Genomic DNA, 27,246 nt, shown 5'->3' with positions numbered 1-27,246 from the left:
CCATTATTCCTGGACTATACGAAGGAGCATAGCACCCATGCAAGCTGGGCATTTCAAGTCCTGAAAGCAACTGGCAAAGACATAATCTGAGGAGTTGTCCCATGAATACGTGAAATACATGAGCCCTATCAGGAATAGGAAATTTATCTAAGGTCATTCTCTGAACAAATTTCAGTGAATAAAGCGTATTATTTGTCAGATTATTAATTCTTCAAGTTTTCACTAAGTTTCTTTCAAATAAAATCTCGATTTCCTAGTAAAGAAATTATCACAAAGAAATGATCACTAAGAAATTAGAAGAAGTTCCATTCCATGAGAAATAGCACATTTGTCTGGATACACCTACTTCAGTTTTTTATCTAAAACATTAGCCAACTTTAAAACTTGGTAATTGGAAACATATTTTGACCTATGCAACAAACTTACAGAATTATCAAAGTACTTCTTAATGGAATATTGCTTAAATTTTTCAAGTAAAAAGGCAATGTACTTGTAGAACAATTCTTATGCAGAATACACATACTGCATTCAAATTCGAGCTACCTGAATTTACTTCTAAAATGAGTGGAAATTTTATATTCTGCCTTCTCTTCTTAATAGTCTGATTATTTTTTTGAACCTGTTTCTTTTTAAGCTAAAGCTTTCTGTAAATCTAGCTTAATTGTATTTCAGATGGTAACAACCTTTCAAGAGGCTCTTCTTCAGGTAAATCTATCTTCTAAAATTCTATCTACTAGAGTCCTTTTATTGCTTTGTTCTGGTTATATTATTTCAAGATCTCATTACATTTTGTATAGTTCTAAAAGAGCGCAAATCACAACACGGCTGTTGCTCCCACTCTCTGAATACTTATTTCTGCAAAACTATAGATATAACTTCTAAACTATTAAATTTAGTATAATTATATGACACAGAAAATCCAAATGTAGTGCCAACTTTTCATCTTATTATCACTGAATGTTCTTGTATGCAGACCATAAAAAATTTCAACCAATATATGAGACAAAACACACTGTGGCATTTGGTAGCAGTATATAAATTCAATATTAAAACATAAAGAGAACTTCTTCAGGCTTCCTGTCTCAGGCAAAAGCAATGGTGTTTTTGTCTGGCAACCACGATGAGGAAGGGTTGAGAATTTCTTGAGAACCTGATTTACTAGATGGAAATAATTATTTTTCTAGCTACCAAAAAACTCATTCTAAGCAAGACAGAAAATATTGTTCTAGTTGACAGATTCTTTGTATGTGTTTGTTGTGATGCTTCCTATTTTGTTTCACTGCAGTTATTTACTTTTTTCGTCTTTTCCAATTTTAATTGTCTAAGAAATAAAAATGCAGGAAGTAGAACCTCTTTCTGAGAGGACCAAAAGTTAATTTTTCTTCAGGCTTTTTCACAAAAACACTGTTAATAAGAGCTCGCAAAATCAGACAGGTAAATATTCAGGCTCATATTAATATTCAAGGATAGAGCCATTGTGTCTTCTGAGTGAAACCCTGAGAACATTGTTCAGACTAAATTCATGGGTCAGCCACACACAGCATAACCCTACATGTAGCCAGATTCCATTCCTTTCATATTTTGACAGATTGAGGCCTACCTCAGAGGCCTAGGTGTAGATATGAGGATCCAGAGCCAGCTTATTCTCAGCCATTTGCAGTATGACTTTTTAGAAATATAGCCTGAAGACTAAAATGTGCCATCACCAGCACAGAGATAAAAAACTTTTTCACTTACATGGGAAAGTAAAGAAGATTGCTGTTACCAATACTGATGGAACTCAAGTGCAACCTTAAAATTTAGAGAAAACTGAAATAACTGAAGTGCCAAAATTAAAGTAGACCATACCAGAGGTTAAAAAAAATGCACTGAGAATTACAAATTTAAGCGTCTAGAGCTAATAACTTATTATCCCTTTCTTTTCCTGCCTGAAAAGAAATGAAGATTATTTAATGAGCAGAGCAAGAAAATAATCCACTTATATATGCTTCTCTGCATTTTGGGGAAAAGAACTGAAAAAAACCCATAATTGGCTCTTGCTGTAATTATCTGTCCTAAGGTCTGCTGAGGCCAGACCAAAAATAAGGCAGCATCACATGTCTAAGTGTTTGCATAGAGTACATCCAAGTGTTTGCTATTTTAACAGTCAATGTTTAGGAATTCCATTTCTCAAAAGCAATTGCTTCCTCCAGTCTGTTGCATGAGTTGTTAGATGGTGTTTCCAAGCCTTTGAGCAGCAATTCAATAACTGCCTGTGTCTATATTTCTGATAACCTAGATCCTGAAAATTCCATTACATTAGGGATTCAATTATCAGAATATCTTTCAGCAAAGAACTGACTTCTACTACTTTTGTAAAAGTGATATTGCTCATTATTTGGGGAAGATTCAGAACAAGAGTATTGTTGCATTAACCCTTGCTCTGGGGTAACAATCAACCTACCTTACCTGCCCTTGTCAGGGAAACCTCTCTCTGTTTAGAACAGGTTGATCTTCATGGATATATGTATGTTTCAATCTTTAATCTCATATATTGAAAAACTAACATGTTTCATGTTATAGGTAGACCAGTCATTTACTATGATAAAACTATGCAAGATTTTATTTTCTTCAAACCTCTATCACAGTTAACAGTTCATACCAGGGCATAGGCAGCCCCGATTTTGGTTTAGCTCTCAGCCTTGAACAGGTGGCATGTCAAATCCTCAAACAGTTCTGACAGTTTCTACACCTCACTTACTTTATCTTGTGCAAACTTTTTGTGCATTTTAGCTTCTTTGATTTCATCTTGTAAAGTCTAAATCTGGAGAAGGTTGAGAGTCTTATAGACTAAATCAAGCTACCAGCTAGGGAGCCTAAGACCAGCTACCACCTCTTTTACCTTTGGTTGACTTATCGGAAAACAACTTCAGACACTGATTTCTGGATAACTGCTACTCTGCAACAGCATGAAAGTAACAATGCTACCAGAGATGCCACAAAACAATTCTTTAAGTAGCCATCATAACCTCCAAGCTGCTCTCTTCAGGCTATCCTGCAGTGCTCAGGATAGGAAACCAGGAGCCCCACATGCATTGACACAGGCTAAACAGACTTCCTAAACAGACTTTGGGATACAACTTAGGATCTACAAGTAATCCTAAAACCACTAAAGATATTGTAGTGAAAGTGAAGCTCTCTCAGTTGTAGGCTTTTCTCTGACTGCCACTGTATCTAGCCAGTAAGTATACATTTTCATCACTGGAAGTCTGAGGAGTACCTTCACTGTAGAAAGGCAATATTCAGGCCAAATAGAATTTCCCTTCTTTGTTATAGAATGTTGACACAGATTGACAGGGGATTTACTTGCCATGCAATTTTATTGAGTACTAAAGAAAACCTCTGGAATCAAGAATCCAGAAATGGTTTTGCTGGAAGACCCATTTTCAAAATACAATTTGTATCGATGGAGCCAGATCATAACTGTTAATAAGGGATTTTTTGAACCAATTTTCATCTATTTTTTCCCCCTACCTCAAAATTCTATATGATGGTATTTAGTACTTAAGAATTCCAATTTTCCATTAATGTTAAGATTTCCCTTTTCAATACTTATGGAAAAGCAAGGCTATTAATTTTTCTTAACAAGATAGGGTTTTTCCCTATACCTTTTTCAGAAAACTAGTAACCAAAACATTTTCTTTCCAAAGATTCTAAATACCTTCTCCTTCAATCTCCAGAAATACGAGACAAAATTTTTAAAAGGCTTTCAGGAGGCAAGGAAAGATTATTTCAGTTTGGGACTTTGAAGATAACTACACCTGTGATCAGTTTAGAAGTGCCCTTTCTTATCTGCAGTACAGTTTTGAACTGAGTTCTACTATTTAGAAAATCTAAGGGTTAGCTGAGATGCCCAGAGAATACATGCAACTAACAGATTAACTTATTTGCAAACTACTTCTTCAGGGAAGCAAGGTTTGAAAGGAGGAGGTGGAATGTAAACCTGGAATTGTGACTCAGATTCAACTGCTTTCCTCAGTTGCTCTTAGCAACCCTCAATTGTACAACTCTGAATCAGCATTAAGAAGAACTTGGAAACCTAGTCTTCAACTTAAATAAAACATAACGGTTTAATGTAACATTTTCTATATGTTTATAGTAAATAGCTACATGCATCTCAAAAATGTTTTAATATTGTAAGCCACAATAAATCTGCTCTGACATCATACCTAGACAAAGTAGGGTTTGTCCTCTTTCAAATAAAGGATTTCACCCCATAAGCAATATGCCAGGAAAGATTTCACTGTCCTTTCTAGTCTGTACTGGGACATTGTGCCTAGGGCTGTGAATTTTGCTTCATCACAAAATCAGCCTCCTGATGGCTTTAGCTGCAGTACTGCAGGTGAGAGCTTAATGTTCAACACATCATACAGCTCATTATGTATACAATGAAGAAGAAAAGCAATGCTCCTTCTCTAAAGAATATTCAAATTAAAAAGCAGGATACACAGATTTAAATTTGGAGATAATTGATTACACTTTATAGAAAAAGCTATTAATTTTAAGTTTTCTATTCCATACCCAAGAGTCTTAGCAAGAAGCTGAGTATTCTTTCCAGATGAACTACAGTCAGACAGCTAAATCAGTAATGCAGTATAACATGGTCATATTAACTTGGTGAAGCAGAAAAGACCATCTGCACCACCATGAATATGACTAAAATAGACTGCCAGCAAAAAGCCTTTAACAGTGTCCATGCCAGAAAACCTTGTGAATGGTATTTTTAAGTTCAGTGTAATTGATGAAAAAAGAATTATAGCATGAGTTTCACGTAAAAATAATAAGCAGTAAGTTTTCAAAATGGGTGTATAAAGTGCTTTACAACTCAATATTATGTGCAATTAAAAATATTTTTTTTTTTATTTACTTCACCAATTTCAACTTTGTTCAAGTATACTTAGTAATTTAGAAGAAATAGACGTTCCCATGATGCACTCTGCTGAATACCAGTGTGCAGATTGAAAATGGGCACCTCTAGGTACTGTTTAAAACATGTATGACTGATTTTATGTAATGGAGATTTATGTCTACTGTACTGTTTGGTGTGTACATGCACTAGAGTAATAGATTCAATACTAAATATTTGAAATTCAGCAAGCTTTTTCATAAATTGTCAAGGAACAAGGAAGATTGCTACATGGATTCATATTTTAACGTAGGGAAAAAAGGGTCGAAATAAATAGCCAGATTTCTAAATACTGAGATGACTGAAAAAAAAATGAAATCTTATCCTAAACAGCAGTTCTTATACCAGTAAGAGAGAAAAACAAGACAAGGTCCCCTTCCCTGGAAATGTTCAAGGTTGGACAGGGCTTTGACCAACCTGGTTTAGTGCCCATGCAGGGGGGTTGGAACTAGATGATGCTTAAGGCCCCTGCCAACCCAAACCGTTCTGTGATTCTATGATTTTGAGATGTCCACTGAGAAATAATTTTGCTATTGATTTACTGTGGAAAACACTATGTGGCAAAGTGATGAGTGACCAGAAGGTGTTAGATAAGTCAGACCATTTATGTAATGACATATAGTAATATGAATTATTTCAATTGTTTTATTTTGTTAATTTCTTTACTTTTTTTTAGCAATTCTTTTTCTAAACAGTTTACTATGTTTCCTGCACATCAGAAGTCCCTGTGCCTCCATCTATGAGCTGTATTACACAACACCTTAAAATATTTGTTATCTAGGTTTGGATTTTTAGAGAGGCAGTCTGCAGATGTTGCAGTTCTTCCTCTGTATTTTTTTATTTGCACTATATTTTGCACTGCCTCTCGGCTACTGATATTTCTTACTGTTACACAGTTGTTAGTTTTACACACACTCGGAATAGTGTCATTCAATGTACCAAGCCCAACTAAGCAAATACCGTTGCAAATGTACAAGGCTGTACTTATAGATGCAGTTGAGGTTCGAGAGCTGTGTCACTGTTTTATCTTCCTGCGTATTCCTTTAATGTTAAACTTATTCAAAATAAGTGTTTAAGTTAATCATAAACTGTAAGTATTGGACAGGATGGTGACAAAACCGATAAGCAACTTATTTTTCTTTCCTGAAGGATTAGTAGTGGTATCTACGTGTTACATTTGTAGCCAATAAATCAGTAAACCAACAGTATGCTTCTAAGTACATAGAGTTCACTAATAATAGAATCCACAAATACCTATTTCAGCATAACAGCTACCAAGCAAAGTAGTTTGACATGTTCTAGTAGTCTTTTATAGACAAAGAGACTTTTAATTTAGAAGGGACCTTCAGAATAGATAACCATATCTCCTTTAAATCAGACTGTAGAATCAATGTTGCTAGCCCTATTCTGAGCTCAATAACTTAGCTCTGACTGAAATATGAAATCTTTTAACACCATGACTATAACAAACTTACAGCTATATAGTATTTCCATATTTACATATTCTATTGACCAGCATTGTAATTTATTAATCGTTCAAATATTTATAGCAATTATTATGCACTCTGTGAGTGGAAAAAAAAATATTATTTTCATGAGAAAAAAATTAACGTCATATTTTCTTCTTTTATATATTTTTACATGTAGGCAGACTTTTTGGGTTCCGGTTACCTGGACTGAGGCTTTTAACCTACAGAAAGCAGTCCTTACCACAAGAAGACCCTGATGCAGTGATAATCGATTCATCTAAGCACAGTGGTGACTCAGTGGCTATGAAGCACTTTAAATCACCTACAAAAGAAAGCTGTAGTCCTTCAGAAGTGGATGATACAAAAGCACTGATCCAACCCAGCAAATGTTCGCCTTTGGTTAATATATCAGGACCTCTTGGCCATTCATCACCTAAACAGCAATGGGATAGACTTTACCCTGACATGATACAGACAAGCAACCCACTAACCCATTCCAGATCAAGGGAAAGCATTTGTAGTATACGGAGAGCATCTTCAGTACATGACATAGAAGGCTTTAGCACCCATCACAAGAATGTTTTTAGGGACCGTCACGCAAGCGAAGGTATGGTAGAAAGTCAATCAGTATTCTGTGATGTACTAAGAAAGTAATTATTGCAATATTTCATAGTAACTCTCATAATTTTAAAATATAACTAAATATAATCCGCTGTACACATATAAAGGCACTCTAAAAATATTAAGGGTCCAAATGAGCCAGTCTTATTTACACTAAATACTGCTTTTCATGTCTTAGCAGACCAATGAAATTATGGAGTTGCTGTTGGAGTACCATTTGCCTTCTGTATAGGGATAAAGCAAAACCAGGCCCAACATTCCTAAAGCTAATATTGGTATTTGGGGAAAAGAAAAACACGTGAACAAGTTAAAGTTACCACACAGTTCTGTCCCATACTTATATATATATATTAGATTGTCTTTGACTGTATGAAATCCTACTTCACAAATGGATTATTTTTCTTAAATCTGTTATGTGTGCACTGATTGAACACCAAGACATGCTTTTTCTCACACACTGGAGAAAGTATCCTCAGCAACTCCATTGAAATCCTTTGTGTAGTGCTTAGTGAAATGGTGAAGTGCCTAGTTTAAAATTCATGTAAATGTGATTTTCTCTTTGTGTTAGTATATTCTTGCAACCAGCTAAATTTACAAAGATGTTTTCTCTGTCTGCTTTTTCTAGCGTCTCTAATTACACAAAGTCATGGAGTGTGGCTCTTGATTTCTTGTTGGAGACAGGGAGTTTGAGAAACTTGGCAAACAGATTAGCAAACAGAGGTTTGAAAGCCATGTGAACAGAGATGCACCTTTGAAACTGGCTTTCCCAGAAAAGTGACAGATATACAATGCTTTCGCAGCTACTGATGGTCTAATGACTTGAATTGCATACTTTTTACTCAAGCTAGGTGGCAAGGAACATATGTGGAATATTTTAATAATTCAAAAATGCGTCATGGAAGTCTGTGTACAGATTAATAAATTAGCAAGAAAATTAATTATCCTTTTCAGTGATTGCAGGGTTTTTTCCTATTCATTGACCATAACTGTAAAAATCCTTTAAGTTCTCCTGCTTTTTGGAATTTCCATATCAAGAGCTCTTTGCTTCTATACATCTTGTAAAATGTGTGAAGGCTCCCCTGCCACCCAGAATAACTTCTAGAATAGCAATACTGCTTCTAGTTACTCCTACTTTATTAAATATAAAGAGTAAATACTTCTTTTCTCATTTCTGTTTCTTTTGGATTCTGGTATTTTTCAGTTCAAATGAACCTGAATATTCAATTAAATCCATCCTAAAACATAACATTTTGCTATATATCATATTCACATTTCAGCCAAGATTTCACGATTAAGATGTGGAGGCAAAATCACCAAGGCTGAACCTTGGCATGTCTTTTGGACCACTGCATGAGCTTCATCTTGGTTTCAGATTCTCCAGATATTTAAACTAACCTTTCAAATAAAACACATCTAAAGATAGATATTTTGTCAATCTCTATTTTCAGAATTTATGCTCACCAAAGCACTTCCTAACTGGTTATATGAAGAAAATATGTAAAAATAAATGTATTTGGTTAATACAAGGCTCATGCAGAAATCACCACATAACTTAATACTTGCTACTAGGGAGGATTCACTGAATACTATTTTTCAAATCACAGAATCATAGAATCATTCTGATTGGAAAAGACCTTTAAGATCATCAAGTCCAGCCATAACCTAACTCTACCAAATATTAACCTAATTCTATCAAGCCCAATGCTTTAATCCTACTCCTAAGCACCACATCTATATGTCTCTTAAACACCTCTAGGGATGGAGACTCAGCCACATCACTGAGCAGCCTATTCCAGTGCTTAATTACTCTTTCAGTGAAATGTTAAATACTAAGGAAAATAAATTTTACTATCAGGAGCAAATAATCCATTTGAATTCCTATAACGTGGCACGTAATGTGATTATTTGCAGTGTAAATAGACAAAACACTGCCACTGATTTCACTCTGCATAAGCTGCAAAATAGTAGAGAATCTGGCCCTAAGATTAGGTCATACATACACTTTCTAAAAAAATACAGCAGAACAGCTGATGGCTCTCGGAATTTTATTAGAATTAGTAATCATCCTTGATTCCATCTGCTTTCGAACATATTAAAGTTTGGTACCTTATGCTGAAAAGATGTTTAAATTTAGCCAAGTCCTGTTTGCCTTACTCAACAGTAAGCCATAAAATCTATTGGTGCTATAAAATTATCCACACAAGTTAGGCCATGATTCAGCCTAAATTATCTTCTCTGGACTGATCAGATTCTGACCAGAAGGTGTAGATACTTTACTGGAAAATATAAAAACCTAACTAAAAGTGTAGTACAATAAGTAAACTATAGTCCCAATGGGCTAAATTATGGGGCTTTAACATTGCAAAATGCATTATCAAAGGAAGCATAAGGTTTCATATATTTCCCACTGCATTTTTATTATTTATTTATTCTAATAATTCTGAATATTCTGGAATCCACTGAAAACTACTACTCTGCCTGAAAATGCAATGCAGGATTCAGATTTAAACTTTTCCAACCTCTTTTCCAGTTCAAATAATATTAATTCAATCAGCATAACAGAATTCTGACTGAAGACAGTAGCATTATTTAGCTCATTACTAACTACAGTAATTCACCCCGCTTTTTTTTTTTTAAAGATAAGGCAACTGAGAATATCAATTATTTCATGTTACATAAATTTATTTCATCTAGTTGCCTATCACTTTAAAATTGTCATAGCTGTGGTCATATCTGCTGGAATGTATTACAGTAAAAATAGTAATTTAGGATTTTAAATTGATTTAGTGTACTAAATTTAATTCCATTATAAATTTGCCTATTTGACAGCAGAAGGAGTGGAGCAAGAAATACACCATCCAACCACTGCCCAAATTCCAGCCAAGGCTTTCTCACCTGAAACACCAGCAATCCCAGTTTTGCAGGCATGTTTATGTTCACAGGCACTTTTCAGGAATTTCACTGTCTTCATTGTCAGAGGGACCTCAGTACCATGCCTGCAGTCTTCTGAAAAAAGAACAGGCTTCTGAGTCTAACTCGGCCAAAAAAAAATCTCCATTACTGCTACAGGGGCCTGGCACAGAAAGGCATTAGGCTGAGAGCAGCTCAACATTCTCCCACACCTGTGGGCCAGAGGGCCCAGCTCAATGTCCCAGGTTCTCCAGTCCTTGGGAAGCTGAGGAAAAGCCAGAGAGGCCACAGCTGTGTTATATCACAGACAAGGACCAGTGCCCCCTTAAATTCCCTTCACAGGAGAAGGCCACAGTCCTTCTGCAGAGCTGGGCTGAAGTGGGACCTCCACAAGGCTGGGGCTGCTGCTGGGGTGGGTGAGGGCTCAGCCCTCAGAGGTGGCCTGTCAGCAGGGGACAGTCACAGGTGAATATCAGCATGAGGCCAAAAGACCTTTAAGGGCTGGTAAGCTGGTCAGGGTGCCTGGCACCACCTGGGACAGGGCCCCATCCTGTGCCTGGCTCTGCTCCCCGCGGGGCCCTCACCTGCCCTCGTGCCCTCTCTGAGCTGCTACAGCTGAGCAGGGGGCAGGACACAAAGGGAGGGCATCCTGTGGGACAGGTAGTACACGCATGAAGAGGAGGGGCATCTAACTGTTGACCTATGTGGCTACTTAATAATAACAATAACAACAACAATAATATTCTCCCTAAAGAGTTCTGATCTCTTGAGGGGATTCATGGCTGGATGTACCTATGAGGATGGGGAGCTTTGCCACTGTTACCTTGCAGAAAGGCACCTAACTGCTGCAGAAAGGTATAAGGTTTATTTTTCCCCTCAGTATTTCTCCAGTATTTACTCAGAAAGGTGCTGTTCATCTTGCTCTCCTGGTAAAAACTCCTTCTGTGAATCCTGAGCAGACACAGGGCCTGGGAGGCCTCTGCAGGGCCCAGCTAGCCTGCTCCATGGCTCACAGGTGTGTCTGCCTCAGCCTGACTTCATAACATATAATTGTCTCTTTTTGAGCAAGCAGTTTTGACCTCCAACCCACCACTGAACTTCTGGAGAAACAATTTTATCTTAAGGCAAGTTAGCTGAGCCAGTTCTACTAATTGCTGATCTATTCCAGTTTTACAGATTATCTCTGAATTGTCCAAGTGACTTCATCTTGACTAAAAGTCTACATAACACAATCAAGGAGGTGCAAAAATACTTCAATTCAAGCCACATACCTATTTTGAATCAATCTTGTCTACTTTTTCTGATACAGATTTTAGTTGTCTTTTTCTCTCTTTTTTTTCACTTTTATTATGCTGAAAACCAGACAATGGTCGCAATGTCCAAGGTAAAGTATGCATCTAGACTGTACCTTCCAGTGTTTCAAACAGCCACACTTTTTGTCATGTCACTTTGCTTGCTGTATGAAATGTTCAAATGCAACATTCTCATGCTGGCCTCTCCAGGGCCAGGTGCATTACCAAAATTATATTTGTAAAACATGTAGTTATTCCCTTAGCGATTGTCTCAAGGCACTAACTACCAATCCCTGGAAAAAGTGAAGGCATAGTAAAATAGTCATTTGACTTAATTATCTGTCAATTCAAAAAAGTAAGGGAAGGAGATAGCACATATCATAGTTATTTAACTCAGCACTATTGTCCTTCAGCAGGCAGAACTTCTTTTGAAGCTACCAGGAGTTTTACCTGTGAAAGGATGTTTAATCGGGTAGGACCACTAACAAACAATCTATTTTTAGAAGGTGCTTAGTTTTCAGTTAACTACCTCAAAAATAAAATAACTGGTAATCAGAGGTCTTGTGGAAGTATCTTCACTTATTCCTCTTTTGTCTCCTTAAAACTAGTTTCACGTTCCTGGATGGCAGGGGGTATGGTTTCAAGCTTCCTGTAGTATCAAAATGTGCATGCATGAACTTCATTGCCAATTTCATCTGCAGTTAAAAAAATGTTTCTATTCACCAGCACTGAGCTACATCTTTTAGGATCAATTTGAACATGTCTTAAATGACTTCTTACATTTCTAGACAACAATTACTAAAGCATTCATTTTAATTGCAGTATTTGTAGCTATACCTGAAAACTGGTTTGTGACTTCATGCATGATGCAAAAAGTGTGTGTACCTGGTAAAGTCTCCTCCCTAAAATGCATGCAGTGCATGACCTAGATTCTGTAGCAATTCATGGACTATGAAAACATTGCATTTGCTTCATGTGTATGTTGGCAAAAGAAAAGGCAGTCTTACTGTAAAACAACTTTTATAAATGTAGATACTGCTGGTGAAAGATGATGGATTGACAGCTCAGGAGAGTGAAATCATTTCACAGTGCATTGTATAAGCAGGGACAATGGAATCCTGCCATCAAAATGGGGAGCTCAATCTTAACCTTAAAGAATCTCCTTTGTAGGGTAGGCAGAAGCAGGTCATTCTCCCTGCTTATTCAGTTCTTGGCCACTCTGCGGAAACTGTCAGTCAGGGTGCCAATTAGTGTCATTTGTGATTGAGATTTGTTATGGCCCTCTTCCTCCTGAGTATAGCAAAGGTCCATTAGCTGTCAAGTATCAGCTCACTTAAGCTACTAATGTCTTTCAATTAATTAGCATTATCAATGAGGTACATATATACCTTTCACCACTTTCTAAAGCAAAAGAAGGTGCATTAAAAAAAAAAAAGGGTCGTTTTTATTCTCAAGTGCAATTACCTTAAGTCTAATATTACACGCTAGGGCATAAATGTTAGGTAGTTAAGGAGAGAGTAATTTCCTTGGGAATAGAAGCAATAGAAGATTTAAATCCCAGAAAGCAGAACTTCAGTGCCATTTAGGCATCTATAAAGTTACTTAAAAAAAAAAATAATCTTATTTACTACCAAATAATCGATTTGCCTACACTCCCTTAGTTTCCTCTTTTTGATTCCCCTAGGTATCATGAATCTTGCTCATCTGACAAATGGTCTCAACTTGATACCCCATTTATGTCCAAGCCTGCTCAATGTTCAAAAACTAATAACTGCTAACACTATATAGGGAAGTAGACTACAGTCTGAAAAACTACAGTCTGACCAAACATAAGTAGCACACATAGATTAGACACTTCACTAATTTGTCAGTAGATTGTGAGCCCTAATTTATTTTGAAGAAAACTTCTTAATTGGCTCATGATGATATGATCATAGATTATATGAAATATAAATTCAGGTCCTCCCTGGGTCGAAAGGTGTTCAAACACAATATTTCAATCCCTTAGTAGTTTCCTCAGGCTTTTTACCAGGCTTTTTACCAGGCTTTTTACCAGACTTTTTAGAATTCCTTGTGAGAGAACAGAGTGATTCCTTTTTCTGGTGAAGCTTTTCCACAAAGAATATACTAGATTCAATATTCTAAGTAGAAAAAGGATGAATTTTGTAGTTTAGGAACTAGAGCACTCACCCACAAATGTATATTTATCATACATAAAATAATTCTTGGTCACAATACAGAAATTCTTGAGAGCAGAATCACTGGATTGGTCCTCCCAGAAGAGCACCCAAACTGTTAGCATCATGGTAACTTCATGCTAGGGCGTCATGCCCTCCCTTGTCATCTTGAATTCCTTTCTGCACAGTGGTACAATTTGAAATGGAGTAGTAGAGGGTATCTGTCTCACACCCAGATCAACATATTACTAGCATGAATATAAGAGGTAGAAAGCAGGTGTATAAATCTTTTTAAACCAAGAAAGCAAATTAAAATCTGGTTCTTCAGAAAGTATTCTAAGCCCTCAATTTAAAAAAAAAAAAAAGGCAATAGGATAAAAAAAAAAAATTATTAGGATGCAGTAAGGCTCTTCTCTGGATCTAGGAAATACCCTTCATTCCCACAGTTCAGGTACATTGTTCCTGACTGGGAGACCTGGATATTTTCTTAACTCCATAACTGGACCTAGCTCTCACTGTCTAAACACCTTTATAGTTATTTTTTTCCAGTATTATTCTTACAAGCATATTTTCCTTACTATGAATATTTTTGGTGTCTGGATCCACTTTATGATGAAAGTACAAAATAAGTGTACTAATCATTTATCTTGCTTTGTTGTTGTACAAACTGTATTTCAGTTCAATACTGAAAAGAGGAATTATAATGGATAAGTACCTCACGAAGGACACAAACTCCATAATTTTTGTCTACGATGATGCACTAAAGTAGTATAAGATGTTTAAGTTTGTATTAAATACTCTATTAATATTCTACAAATGGCTATACCAGTTGTTTTCACTTTTTTGTTGGTAATGACAACTGAAGAAATACATTCTGTGAGTTTGTGATACTTCAGAATTAAAGACTTTTAGGACAGTGTTAGGTTAATATTCACACTGATTAAGTACAGAGTTACTTGATGAGTCAACAGGGGTAGAGCAGAGGTCTACTCAATTTTCCAGTTTACCAAAAGGTGTTTTTGACTAACTATCCTGGAAGCGTAGATGTGATAACAGAGGCTTTGCTCAGTTCAGACACTCATATGATTTTGTGTCCTGTTTCTGCTTTTATAAACGAACAAATATATTGTCTTTGTATTCAATCAGAATTATAATGGACTGTAACAGTGTACCCAGTAACACAATAGCAAATAATGATTAATGCATTATGTATTTTACAATCCATTAACTTTATAAAAAGTATTGGGGGCTATAGATAAAGGAAAGTTCATATTTACATCCAGTACTAAATTTGATTCTAATTAGAAATAGAGTTATTTTTAAAATGTAGATCATTTCTACTATTAACAAGCAGTATAGTGAAAAATAGATTTTAACTACACTTTTAATATAGCCCACTTAAAAATAACTTATTTCCCTACGTTTGTCAGATACTAAATATGTGTTCTGATTTTTCAGGGCCTTTTAATCATATCAAGTCAAGTCTGTTGGGATCCACATCGGATTCAAATCTCAACAAATACAGTACAATAAACAAAATTCCTCAACTTACACTGAACTTTTCAGATATCAAAAGTGAAAAAAAATCTACATCTCCTCCTTCTTCAGAGAAAGCAATTATTGCACCTAAGGTGAAAGACCGAACGCACAATGTAACAGAGAAGGTTACCCAGGTAAGGTAATACCCACTATTTCAGTTCATTTTCAGTTTTATGGAGCCAATTATCAGTGTATTCAATGGATTTTTACTCTTGTAAGGAATTATTTGGATTTTTAATCCATTACTTTCTTTACCTCCAATTCAGTTGTATATGTTTACAACCTTAGATGATACTGCTAACAAAAAAAACTTCTCAGCTGTTTTTTGATGCAAAAAAAAAAGCTGTAGTATGCACCAAGTGCTTCAAATAAGTCCAGTAATTTCAGTTATTTCTGTCAGTCATGAATCTTAGTTTTATACTTTTTTCTTCTTCTGAGCTTTATGAATTGCTGATTAGTGGAAGGCACAACATGATAACAAAGAGTAGGTGATTGTGCCACTGAAATAGTTATTGTGGTTACATCTTGGAATTTTTGTTCCAGCTCTTCGGCTTTTCATAAAGCTCTTCCTGTGGGCATCTTTTCCATATGTGTGGCTGTCAAAATGAAAAGCAGATACCTTTGGACTGTATGAACAATAAATTTTGTCATACTTGGGACTGAGGCATACAACTGAAACAAAATTGAAAACTATTCAAGATAGCAATTTCTAAACTCTAAGGCAGATGTGGTGTCCTCTGAAGGCAACAGAAGTTTTAGATACCAATATTACATTTGTGTTCTGATGTCATACGGAGACTGGCAAGGACACACCATCAATGTGCAACATACTGAAGAAAAATTTAAAGACATTGCAGTATCCCAAATAACTTTCATAGTATCAGTAAGCAGAGGGTCAGCCCTTACATACCCATTTACTGACAGAATGAAGGTTATAAGTGCTTTCTATTAGAAGGCAGATGGAGATTCCATACAGCAGATCTTACCAAGAGGAGATTTTGACTTACTGCTGACCTGCCTTCCATAGACCAGACTGCAGCATCTCTGCTCTGGTACTATGCCAGATATTTTCCATGCTCCTGCTCACTTTGATGGATATAAGAAGGAATGTATTCTACACCCTTCTAGAGAAACAGAGATAAAAGTTCTATCAGTTCTATCTTGGGATCAGTTAGAGCCTGAAATGTAATTGAATTTTTATCTTTAATATATTTTGTCTTTGACTTGAATCAGCAACTATTGTACTTTCTTCCGTGGTCAGTTGTGAAAGATTTTATCTCTTCCAGATCCATTTTGGTATGTTTTAAATTATTCATAGTTGTTATACATAGAATTCTTTTCACAGATAATATGATTCAAAGTCACATTACATTAAAAGGCTAAATTTTTTTAAGTTATATAAGCATAAGTCAAGCTTAATTGTTTTTTTCGAAATTCTGACTGCCTAATTAGGGACATAGTGCCAGGTTTCTGTGTGCTAATGCCACTGTTATGGGTAAAAAAAAAAACAAAACAAACTACTAAATAAATCCAGATTTATTCTCCAAACAACTTAGACACCAGAAAAGGATTCAACAGAAATTGCCTGGATAAGCTAAACCTACCAGGAACATTGATAATAACTAAATTCCAAATTAAATTTGAAATGCTCTATATAATCTTGACGCTACACAAAAGACTTCCAATGTAATTTGACATCATTCTATGTCATTTTCTAGAACTATCTCAACCAATCTGCAGAGTAGAATTTGTGCAGGAAACTTTGGTAATATATCATTCATCATAATGGGAAAGAATTACACACAGCTGTTCCTTTCTCTCCTGTTATATTCAGTTGTTGATGTTTTTAGGTGCTCCTGCAGCGTAAACTCTAAGATTAGGTACAGGGAGAAACTCCTAGGAGGTATAAATGTAGGTCTACTGAAATCTGTGGTCAAAGGTAGTTAGCTAGTTATTCATTAATTAGATAAGGAAAAAAAAATATATTAGACATGGAAAACAGACACTTAGAAGATGAAAGAGGCTAGTTTTAATCTTGTTTATGTTTCTAAATACCAGTCGTTTCAATGTGTTTTATAGGTGTTTTAACCATGAAAGTTCCATTGCATGTCTGTCTGTGTATTCAAAATCTAAATCCCTTTGTAAAACATATCATAGGCTCATAGACCAATTTTGTATCTGCAGAGTAGTGGAAAAGTGGTTTGGGAAGGTTTGAACACAGTATTGAGCATATAGTATGGCAGAAACACCAGCTGAGATAATTAAAATATGTTCATGCTGGCAAGTCCTCTGATGTGTAAATCTGTGAAAAAGCTTCAAAAATGTAGAGAGCAATATGACCTGTTTAATCTATGGGACAATATTAGTGAGAGAGCAAATGAGCATAAAAAGGCCATGGCAAAGTAAAAGGCTAGTCAGAGTAGTGACATTCTGCAACAGTCTTCTAATAAAAGAAGTTAGGGTAGAAATTCTTATTGTCTTTAGAGAGCCTGAGAAATGCAGCAAACGGATAGATAACACGATGGGGTTTTCTGGCATTGCAGGACTTGGTGACCTGGAAGGCCACGTCCAGTCACATATGCACCATCAAACACCCATCCAGTGCTCTCTTTGTACTCCTCACTGTGTATCCCTCTCCTTTGCTAAGTCTTGTCCTGCTGCTATAACCTGACATTTCCATTACTGTGGCTCCTCCCACTGTGCAGGTCAAAATACAGAGAAATTAACTCTAGTGTGCACCACACTAAGGTATCAGTGAACATCACAGCTGAATCATTGCACTCTGGATTCTCTCTCACTCATCAAGAATATCAGAGTACCAACATCACAGCATATATAAGAACAAGTTCTTTCCAAAGGGAACAGCTGTATGACTTCTGTCATCCACAGGATGGAGAAGTAATTCAAGTAGTAAAGACAATGAAAAAGAAGGGGGTGACACATCGCTACCTTCACAAGGTAGAGGAAGAATAAATTAAATAAATAGAAGAGCCATGGCCATTGTGTTTAGATAAAAGTTATATTTAGAAAGCATTTAAAGAGGAGTGAGATGATTTTATCAATAAGATTTTAGTGGAATAAATTAGGACCAGATGGGAGAATAAAGTTTAGAAAATAATTGCAGAAGGAACAGATGATGTTGTACAGCAGTGTTTGATTATTTTAGTGAAAAATATATATTTGAAATGCAAGTGGAGGAAAGAAGATTTCACTGCAGAATTTAATCAGTAAATAATCAAATAAATAAATAAAATCCTCAGCATCTTGCCTTTTAAGTAAAGAGAGCTAAGTTACAAAGCCTACTGCAAGAACCCTTAAACTATTGTTCTACTACTTAATAGGAATGTTCAGGACATTATTTACAATTTAATATTGCCATAAAATATAGGTGTAGTTAAGTGCTGCACATGTGATCACCCTGAAGTAGTAGACACCCCAATATCTTGGTCCTTCTCCTGGGTCTTTGCTGACCAACACTCCATGTGTAATGCAGACTTATATGGAGAGGAATAGCCCACTAGTATCTGTCAGATAGCCCTTATTGAAAAATTGGCATTGACATATCCCAAACTAGATATTTGTCACTAAAATTAAATTTATTTTTCCATTCCACTTTACTGGAAGGGTTTTTGTTTTGTTTTTTATGTTTCACATTATAATTTCTAGAGGTGTGAATCTAGACTCTCTTCTAGAAAAGTCTCAATATATTTTTTTTTAATTATTCATTTTTTTGGACAGTGGGACATTTTTCATTCAGTGGAATGGTCTAATTTCTGCACTCTTTTGCACAGACAGGTTCAGTTGGGGTCCTGAAACTGATTGTTAGAACACAAGTCTTCCCAAAGGCACAAAAAGTAAAGTTTTATTAAAGAAAGCAATGAAGCAAAAATTTTATCTCTCTCCCTTAACATTTTTCATTAGTTTATAAAGGGGACCTCTGGCTTAAATTTACAGTGCGTAGAGGTGCAATAGTAAGCGACTTTATCTTTTGTTTAAATACTGTGGGTTTTTTTATTCTTCTTACACAACCAGCTCCAACTGATGTATGGTTTCAAAGCTGTTCTTCCAAAGCAGCATAAGGATTAGAACAGCCAGTACCTATGCTTATTTTCAAAGAAAGAAAAAAAATTCCAGAATGCTTATAGATTAACACTGGCAAAAAACAATGGCTGGTCCTATTAATGAACTTATAAATTACTGATCTTTTTGTTATGTTAAGAAAATCTGGTTTTGTGACCCCTGATCATTAGTGTTCAGGGATTACTGATCCCCTTGAAATTCATCAGTCTGTTGGAAAAAAGCATGTGATTGAAAGACATAATATGTATCTATTGCTTATAATTTGTCTCAACAACTGACAAGCAGGAAGTTAAAATGATATTATGATCTTGAAAATTTTTGTAAATAATACTTTTCAAAACAGTTTTGTCATCCACCCACCTGTAAGAAATACACATACCCAAACTCTTTATATGTCTGATCAGATGATAAATGTATACTACACAGTTAACTAGATGATTTGCAGACATCCTGAACACCCACAGCTCATCTCAAAGTGGAGCTCTGAGTGAAGGGAGGTGTCATCTATGAAGTGATAGAGCTTGTTGTTTCATTGTAGGTTTTTCTAATCTGGCCAGACTTTATTCTGTCAGCCCCAAAAGATTTAAGAAATAAGGAAGGATATCCCTCAAGGCCAGTCTCAACTGTTGATATAAAAAGAACAATTGTGTGATCATGAACTGACCTTCAGGTTTTCAGGCTAAAACAAAACTTAGAGCAGCATCTAGGACAGGAAGGGGCTATATAAGACCTAAAAATAAACCAAATTGTTGAGCTATACATTTTCAGCAGTCTGATTCAGCTGACACATTGCACTGTTTACATCACAGAATAACTCGCACACAAACATTTCAAGGCTGTTCCTTTTGGAACGAAAGCTGACATAAAGTAGAAAATTCTGAACTAAGGAGAAACAATTTTGATATGTCTTCCAGTTACACAGCAAGGCATACATATAATAATGAAACTTGGGGGTAAGCAGAGCCAACATTCCCTAGTAATTGTATGGAAAGTTTAAATTATTAGTTTCTGCTGAAGTGAAAATATTCTTTTTTCTATCATTTGCTATTCCTGTTCTCAATGTGAGAGGTGTCCCTGCTCATAGCAGGGGTTTGGAACCTGATGATCTTTCAGGTCCCTTCCAACTGTAGCCATTCTATGATTATATAGGAATTATTCACTTTAATGATCTTAGTCCCCTCATGCAATACAATTTCATCTTTTCTTATTATTATACAATGAGGTTGTATAATTACTATAGATGTAGTTATAGAAATAGTAGAAATGTGTGTAATTTTTTATCATTTAGAAGATGTGTGTGAAAAGAAGAAAAGAAGAGATCATCATGGTAATGGCTGGCAAAACCAATAAAAATGTCCCGGTCTCAGGGTAGTCATTTATACCTGTGCAAAGGTGTCACCAAAACTGGAGTAGGGTTTTTTGCACCTAAGGAAGTAGCTATACAAAGTGCATGGAAACAGAAAATAAAGCCCACTATTTTGATCAATTTCAGAAGAAAACATAATATTTTCGTTGCCATTTCATCAAGTACTAACATGGCCAATATAGAATCATAGAATGGTTAAGGTTGGAAGGGACCTGAAAGATCATCAGGTTCCAACTTCCCTGCTATGTGCAGGGACACCTCACACTAGACCAGGCTGCACAAAGCCCATCCAACCTGGCCTTGAACACCTCTAGGGAAGGGGCTTCCACAACCTTCCTGGGCAACCTGTTCCAGTGCATTACTGCCCTCATGGTGAAGAATTTCTTCCTGATATCTAACCTAAATCTCCCCTCTTTCAGTTTAGAACCATTACCCCTTGTCTTCTCACTACTCTCTCTGATGAAAAGCCTCTCCCCAGCTTTCCTGTAGCCCCTTCAGATACTGAGAGGCCACTATAAGGTCTTACCGGAGCCTTCTCTTCGCCAGGCTGAACAGCACCAAGCGTAGAGGTGCAATAGTAAGCGACTTTATCTTTTGTTTAAATACTGTGGGTTTTTTTATTCTTCTTACACAACCAGCTCCAACTGATGTATGGTTTCAAAGCTGTTCTTCCAAAGCAGCATAAGGATTAGAACAGCCAGTACCTATGCTTATTTTCAAAGAAAGAAAAAAAATTCCAGAATGCTTATAGATTAACACTGGCAAAAAACAATGGCTGGTCCTATTAATGAACTTATAAATTACTGATCTTTTTGTTATGTTAAGAAAATCTGGTTTTGTGACCCCTGATCATTAGTGTTCAGGGATTACTGATCCCCTTGAAATTCATCAGTCTGTTGGAAAAAAGCATGTGATTGAAAGACATAATATGTATCTATTGCTTATAATTTGTCTCAACAACTGACAAGCAGGAAGTTAAAATGATATTATGATCTTGAAAATTTTTGTAAATAATACTTTTCAAAACAGTTTTGTCATCCACCCACCTGTAAGAAATACACATACCCAAACTCTTTATATGTCTGATCAGATGATAAATGTATACTACACAGTTAACTAGATGATTTGCAGACATCCTGAACACCCACAGCTCATCTCAAAGTGGAGCTCTGAGTGAAGGGAGGTGTCATCTATGAAGTGATAGAGCTTGTTGTTTCATTGTAGGTTTTTCTAATCTGGCCAGACTTTATTCTGTCAGCCCCAAAAGATTTAAGAAATAAGGAAGGATATCCCTCAAGGCCAGTCTCAACTGTTGATATAAAAAGAACAATTGTGTGATCATGAACTGACCTTCAGGTTTTCAGGCTAAAACAAAACTTAGAGCAGCATCTAGGACAGGAAGGGGCTATATAAGACCTAAAAATAAACCAAATTGTTGAGCTATACATTTTCAGCAGTCTGATTCAGCTGACACATTGCACTGTTTACATCACAGAATAACTCGCACACAAACATTTCAAGGCTGTTCCTTTTGGAACGAAAGCTGACATAAAGTAGAAAATTCTGAACTAAGGAGAAACAATTTTGATATGTCTTCCAGTTACACAGCAAGGCATACATATAATAATGAAACTTGGGGGTAAGCAGAGCCAACATTCCCTAGTAATTGTATGGAAAGTTTAAATTATTAGTTTCTGCTGAAGTGAAAATATTCTTTTTTCTATCATTTGCTATTCCTGTTCTCAATGTGAGAGGTGTCCCTGCTCATAGCAGGGGTTTGGAACCTGATGATCTTTCAGGTCCCTTCCAACTGTAGCCATTCTATGATTATATAGGAATTATTCACTTTAATGATCTTAGTCCCCTCATGCAATACAATTTCATCTTTTCTTATTATTATACAATGAGGTTGTATAATTACTATAGATGTAGTTATAGAAATAGTAGAAATGTGTGTAATTTTTTATCATTTAGAAGATGTGTGTGAAAAGAAGAAAAGAAGAGATCATCATGGTAATGGCTGGCAAAACCAATAAAAATGTCCCGGTCTCAGGGTAGTCATTTATACCTGTGCAAAGGTGTCACCAAAACTGGAGTAGGGTTTTTTGCACCTAAGGAAGTAGCTATACAAAGTGCATGGAAACAGAAAATAAAGCCCACTATTTTGATCAATTTCAGAAGAAAACATAATATTTTCGTTGCCATTTCATCAAGTACTAACATGGCCAATATAGAATCATAGAATGGTTAAGGTTGGAAGGGACCTGAAAGATCATCAGGTTCCAACTTCCCTGCTATGTGCAGGGACACCTCACACTAGACCAGGCTGCACAAAGCCCATCCAACCTGGCCTTGAACACCTCTAGGGAAGGGGCTTCCACAACCTTCCTGGGCAACCTGTTCCAGTGCATTACTGCCCTCATGGTGAAGAATTTCTTCCTGATATCTAACCTAAATCTCCCCTCTTTCAGTTTAGAACCATTACCCCTTGTCTTCTCACTACTCTCTCTGATGAAAAGCCTCTCCCCAGCTTTCCTGTAGCCCCTTCAGATACTGAGAGGCCACTATAAGGTCTTACCGGAGCCTTCTCTTCGCCAGGCTGAACAGCACCAACTCTCAGCCTCTCTTTGTAGCACAGATGCTCCAGCCCTTTGACCATCTTCGTGGCCCTTCTCTGAACCCTTTTCAACAGCTCCATGTCTTTCCTGTGATGAGGGCTCCAGAGGTGTACACAGTACTCCAGGTGTGGCCTCACCAGAGCAGAGTAGAGGGGCAGAATCACCTCCCTTACCCTGACGGCCACACTTCTTTTTGTGCAGCCCAAGATTGATTGGCTCTCTGGGATCCAGCGTACACTAGTGGCTCATGTTAAGCTTCTCATCTACAGTTACAGGTTCACAGCAAGCATGAAAGATAAAATATTCCTCAATGGTGATTGTTTCCAATAGACCCACTTCTCTTTGTGATAGTTGAATAGGGCAAGGCATGTCAACTGCTGCAGTGTTTTGAGAAGATTGCACAACATATGGTAGAAATGGAGCAATCGGAAAGTCCAGCTGCTTTGAAGCATGAAACCTGGATGCATCCTTAATTAGTCCATGTCCTTCCCCCAAGAGCTACTGATCTGAGAAAGAGATTGCTTGATTTTGCTGAGTTGGGAAAAAGTATGCAGTTACTATTTTGATTAATAACTGGTTTATGTGATCTCTTTTTTGCTGCTGCCTTGAACTCAATTATCTGTTCTGTGAATCTAACATGGAATGGAGCATATGATTTTTTATTTTTTAATACTAGATCTTTTTTTAAAAAAATCTTTTTTGATGCTGATACATGGGGAGAAATAGGCAACCACAGACTTTCAGACTGCATTACAGTTTGTTCTGAAAATAATGAATTTTACTAATATGTTTAGGGTGTAAGAACTAATGCCCTAAAGAAGTAAGTAAAACTGATCAGAACCAAGGTGTAGATAGCACTTAGGCAAACCTAGTTTCTCTGCACTAGAGCTCTAAACCCCCAAACACCCACTTCATGGTGGATTGACCTTGGAAATTTCTAAACTTGATAGGTTACTGAGTTAAAACCAACAGTTTTGACACCCACCAGAACAGTCCCACCAGGAACTGCAAAAAATTAAAGCCCCTGCTTAGCAGCTGTCAAGCACCACTGAGATCCAGAGAACTGACAAGAGTCCTCCAATCCACTTGGCATGCAAAGCCTGATAGAATACCTTTCACATATGCAGTTAGAGCTGCCTTAAAATAGCCATGAAAGGAGTGACAACCTCTCTTTTATGTAACCTTAGAACAGCAAAATATGTGATGTGGAAGAGACCTCTAGAGGCCACTTATCCCAACCTCCTACTTAAAACAGCATAACTTCTAAGTTAGATCAGAGTCAGGTTGTTTCCATGTTAATTTAGTAAACAGTTTCTATGTTTAGGTCAGCATAAACATGTATTTTCCCAGAGAAAATCACCCAGCAATAGACAGCAGTAGCTGCTGGTGTGAGGGAAGAGGGCAGAAAATTGTGGATCTCATGGGCTGGAAAGAGCTGACATTTCACAAGGAAGGTTCCTGGTGTAGGTAACATTTGGAGTACTCCCTTAGAAAGAGACAATCCTGGGTTGTACTCCTAGAGTATTTTGCTTCTTACTTATCTTATGTAAATGACCAGCTGTTAAAAAATCCACAGAAGTAACCCTGGGCACCAAGTCCTCAGACTCAGATTCCCCCTCTCCCTACTTGAGTGCCCTTACCCTCAATCTGGATTCTGAACTCTGTTCTAGTGCCAGACACCTCATATGTACACATTGTAGGACCAGTGTTGAAAGTAGCCACAAAATGCCATAACCTTGGCAGGCAATGTTTAGTGCTTACCTGAAATTACTATTCAACACAATTAAGAATCTGTTCCATGAGACAAAAAATGCAGATATGTTCAGCAAACTTAATATTCATTTCTTGAAAGTAAGGAGTTTTCCTTTTAGTGTAATATTAGCTAATATTCAAAGTGGAAAACTGGTGGGTAATTGGAAAGATTAACTTTTTCAAGGAAGCAATTAAGTTTCCACACATTGCTAATATGAGAAATTGATGAATAAACTAAATGTGAGAGCAGAAAGTTTCTGTAGTTTGCAGCTAGTAGGGTGATGATTTAGCTGGGGATAATTTTAAAGCAGTTATCTTCTACTACTGTTTAGAAGCCAGGTAGACTTAAGCATATAAAGGAGAAACAGCAGCAAGGCTGTTACTGTTAAGTCTTTGGCAAGGTGTAGGAGAGAACATTATTTGTTTGGGTTTGATGTATTGGCAGCTGAGGAATATATTTTCTGGTAAGGATTTGGGATTTTTTCATAGGATTAGAAACAATAACAGAAAGCAAAGAATGCCCGGTTAGCACAGTATGTTGTGTAATGAATTCTCAAAATGAATAAACCAAAGGAGAAGATAATTCTTTTTATCTATCATATGCAGCATGTTAAAACTTGGACAATACTTTCTGCTTGCAACTGGTAACAGGATCAATAGAGAAGTGCATGCTCAGACTAGTTCTGAGATAATGCTTTAACAAAAAATAAAATGAGAAACATTTATTAAAGGGGAAGAAAAGTTCTTCATATCACAGCTTTGCCTTTTTTCTAATCTAAACATCCATCTTCTTTGAAAATGTTCCACTTTCTAAGTAAGTTCTATTAATTATGAAGAAACCTACCCTCTTTTGAAACAAAAGAACTTCTGTATAGTATGGTCTCACATCTGTACCAATCTGTTTTGTTCAGAGAAGTTTATTTTCACTAGGATTTTACATGGATTAACAATGGAAGACTACAACTGCAGCTTAGTCTCTAATAATGTTAGTTGCTGGGTTGTAAGTGAGCAAGAAATCAGTGTCTGTGGCTCGTGGTCGTTCTGTAGAATGTGTTAGAGGTCAGCTAATTTATTTTGATTAATTTCATTAGGATAGCATGTGGACTGCAGCCTCCTTCCAAGTTTTCAAACAAAGCTTAAAAAATAAGTTTTGCATAGGACAGCATAGTATTTTCCAGATCTATTATGCTGTCTATTTTCTTTCTTCTTTATACCTGAATGACCCTTTCTGCAGTTTACACAGTATGATAAATTAGTCAGTATATGCAGAAAAAAAAAAAAGAACATTAAGAACATTAAAGCTTACATTCAGGCTTCTATCCTAGACATTTTCTCCAGTGGATTAAGCTTTTGATGCCTGAAGCCATACAGGTGATCAAGCAATAGTACCAGAAAGATTCCCATGTCTCCTTGGTTAAATCCATACCTTAAGGGTTCTGTTCTCTCCTTCCTGAACATGAGCTTCATTTAGCATAACACATGCAAGGTCAAGCTTTTCAGGAGTTATTTTTGACTCACTGATACCGTGCTATCACATTTTTTTTAGAATACCAGAGTAGCTAGTGAAGGATCCTTGTAAAGGTCCTACCATGTTATATCACAATTCCCCAAAGCCAAAACAGGTTTTTACATCAGAAAAACAGAAAAATGTCTACTGTAAGATCCAGCTACTGACTGAAGAAAGGCAAGTTCATCTGCTCAGTTCTCCATGTTCACAACTATCCCTAAGCAGTATTAATTGAAAGGATAGCTCTATAAATATGGATCATGCTTTTATAGGTTGGTTTTGCTTGTGAAATGTGGTTTGTATCATCACATTGTGTGTACATGTGTATGCATTGTGTTCCATTTCCCCTTGGCAAATGGCTTTTTGGCTGGAATGACCACATTTGGTCAAAGGTTAGGTAATGCAAGAAACTTTCCTTCAAGTGGTGGGAAGAGAAGAACCTGGGCAGATTGCTGAGACTAAATGTCTCCTTTAAGTGAACCAGGTTGCATATGCTCATTAGGTATAACTACTGCAGAGCCACAGGACAGTTGGGCACATCTAAATGAAGATTGTCCCCCACTATCAGAGCAGTTTCAGTCCACACCTTTTTTTAACAATAAGGGGTCTAATTACAAAATTCCAATGTTTTAAAACTAAAGCTTGCTTGTTTTGCTGATTATGGAAAAAATATTTACCATGAAACTGAAGGTTAGACTTCAATACGAGTGTATGAATAAGGATCTTTTCTCCCTTTTTCATTTATTCCTGACAGGTACATCAGTAAGTATTTGAATCAGAGAACCAAACTATGGCTGTAGCTGCTTCATTTTTACACCACGTACTTCAGATATTTTTTACAGCTTTTATGCTCTTCTTTAGCTGCATCAAAATGCAAGCCAGCCGAAATGGATAATGATGAAAGATACATTTTCGTAAATACTTTGAAGTTTTCTGATTATAAATACAATAAATTTCATCACCTAACACT

General features: G+C 36.5%; 1 protein-coding gene across 1 annotated transcript in view; it reads left to right on the top strand.

Moving 5' to 3' along the window:
* The window catches only part of KCNH7 (potassium voltage-gated channel, subfamily H (eag-related), member 7), a 210,745-nt gene that overhangs the window by 133,605 nt on the left and 49,894 nt on the right, over positions 1-27,246 (top strand). The window contains exons 4-6 of the mRNA XM_009996095.1: positions 6,597-7,021; positions 11,309-11,329; positions 14,873-15,087. Coding sequence (XP_009994397.1) covers positions 6,597-7,021; positions 11,309-11,329; positions 14,873-15,087 — 661 coding nt within the window. The remainder of the gene's footprint in view (positions 1-6,596; positions 7,022-11,308; positions 11,330-14,872; positions 15,088-27,246) is intronic.

This window comes from Chaetura pelagica, unplaced genomic scaffold (assembly GCF_000747805.2).
Source record: "Chaetura pelagica isolate M959 unplaced genomic scaffold, ChaPel_1.0 scaffold3, whole genome shotgun sequence".
Taxonomy (NCBI): domain Eukaryota; kingdom Metazoa; phylum Chordata; class Aves; order Apodiformes; family Apodidae; genus Chaetura; species Chaetura pelagica.
The sequence above is the reverse complement of the archived record's forward strand: the minus strand, read 5'-3'. Positions and strand labels throughout refer to the sequence as shown.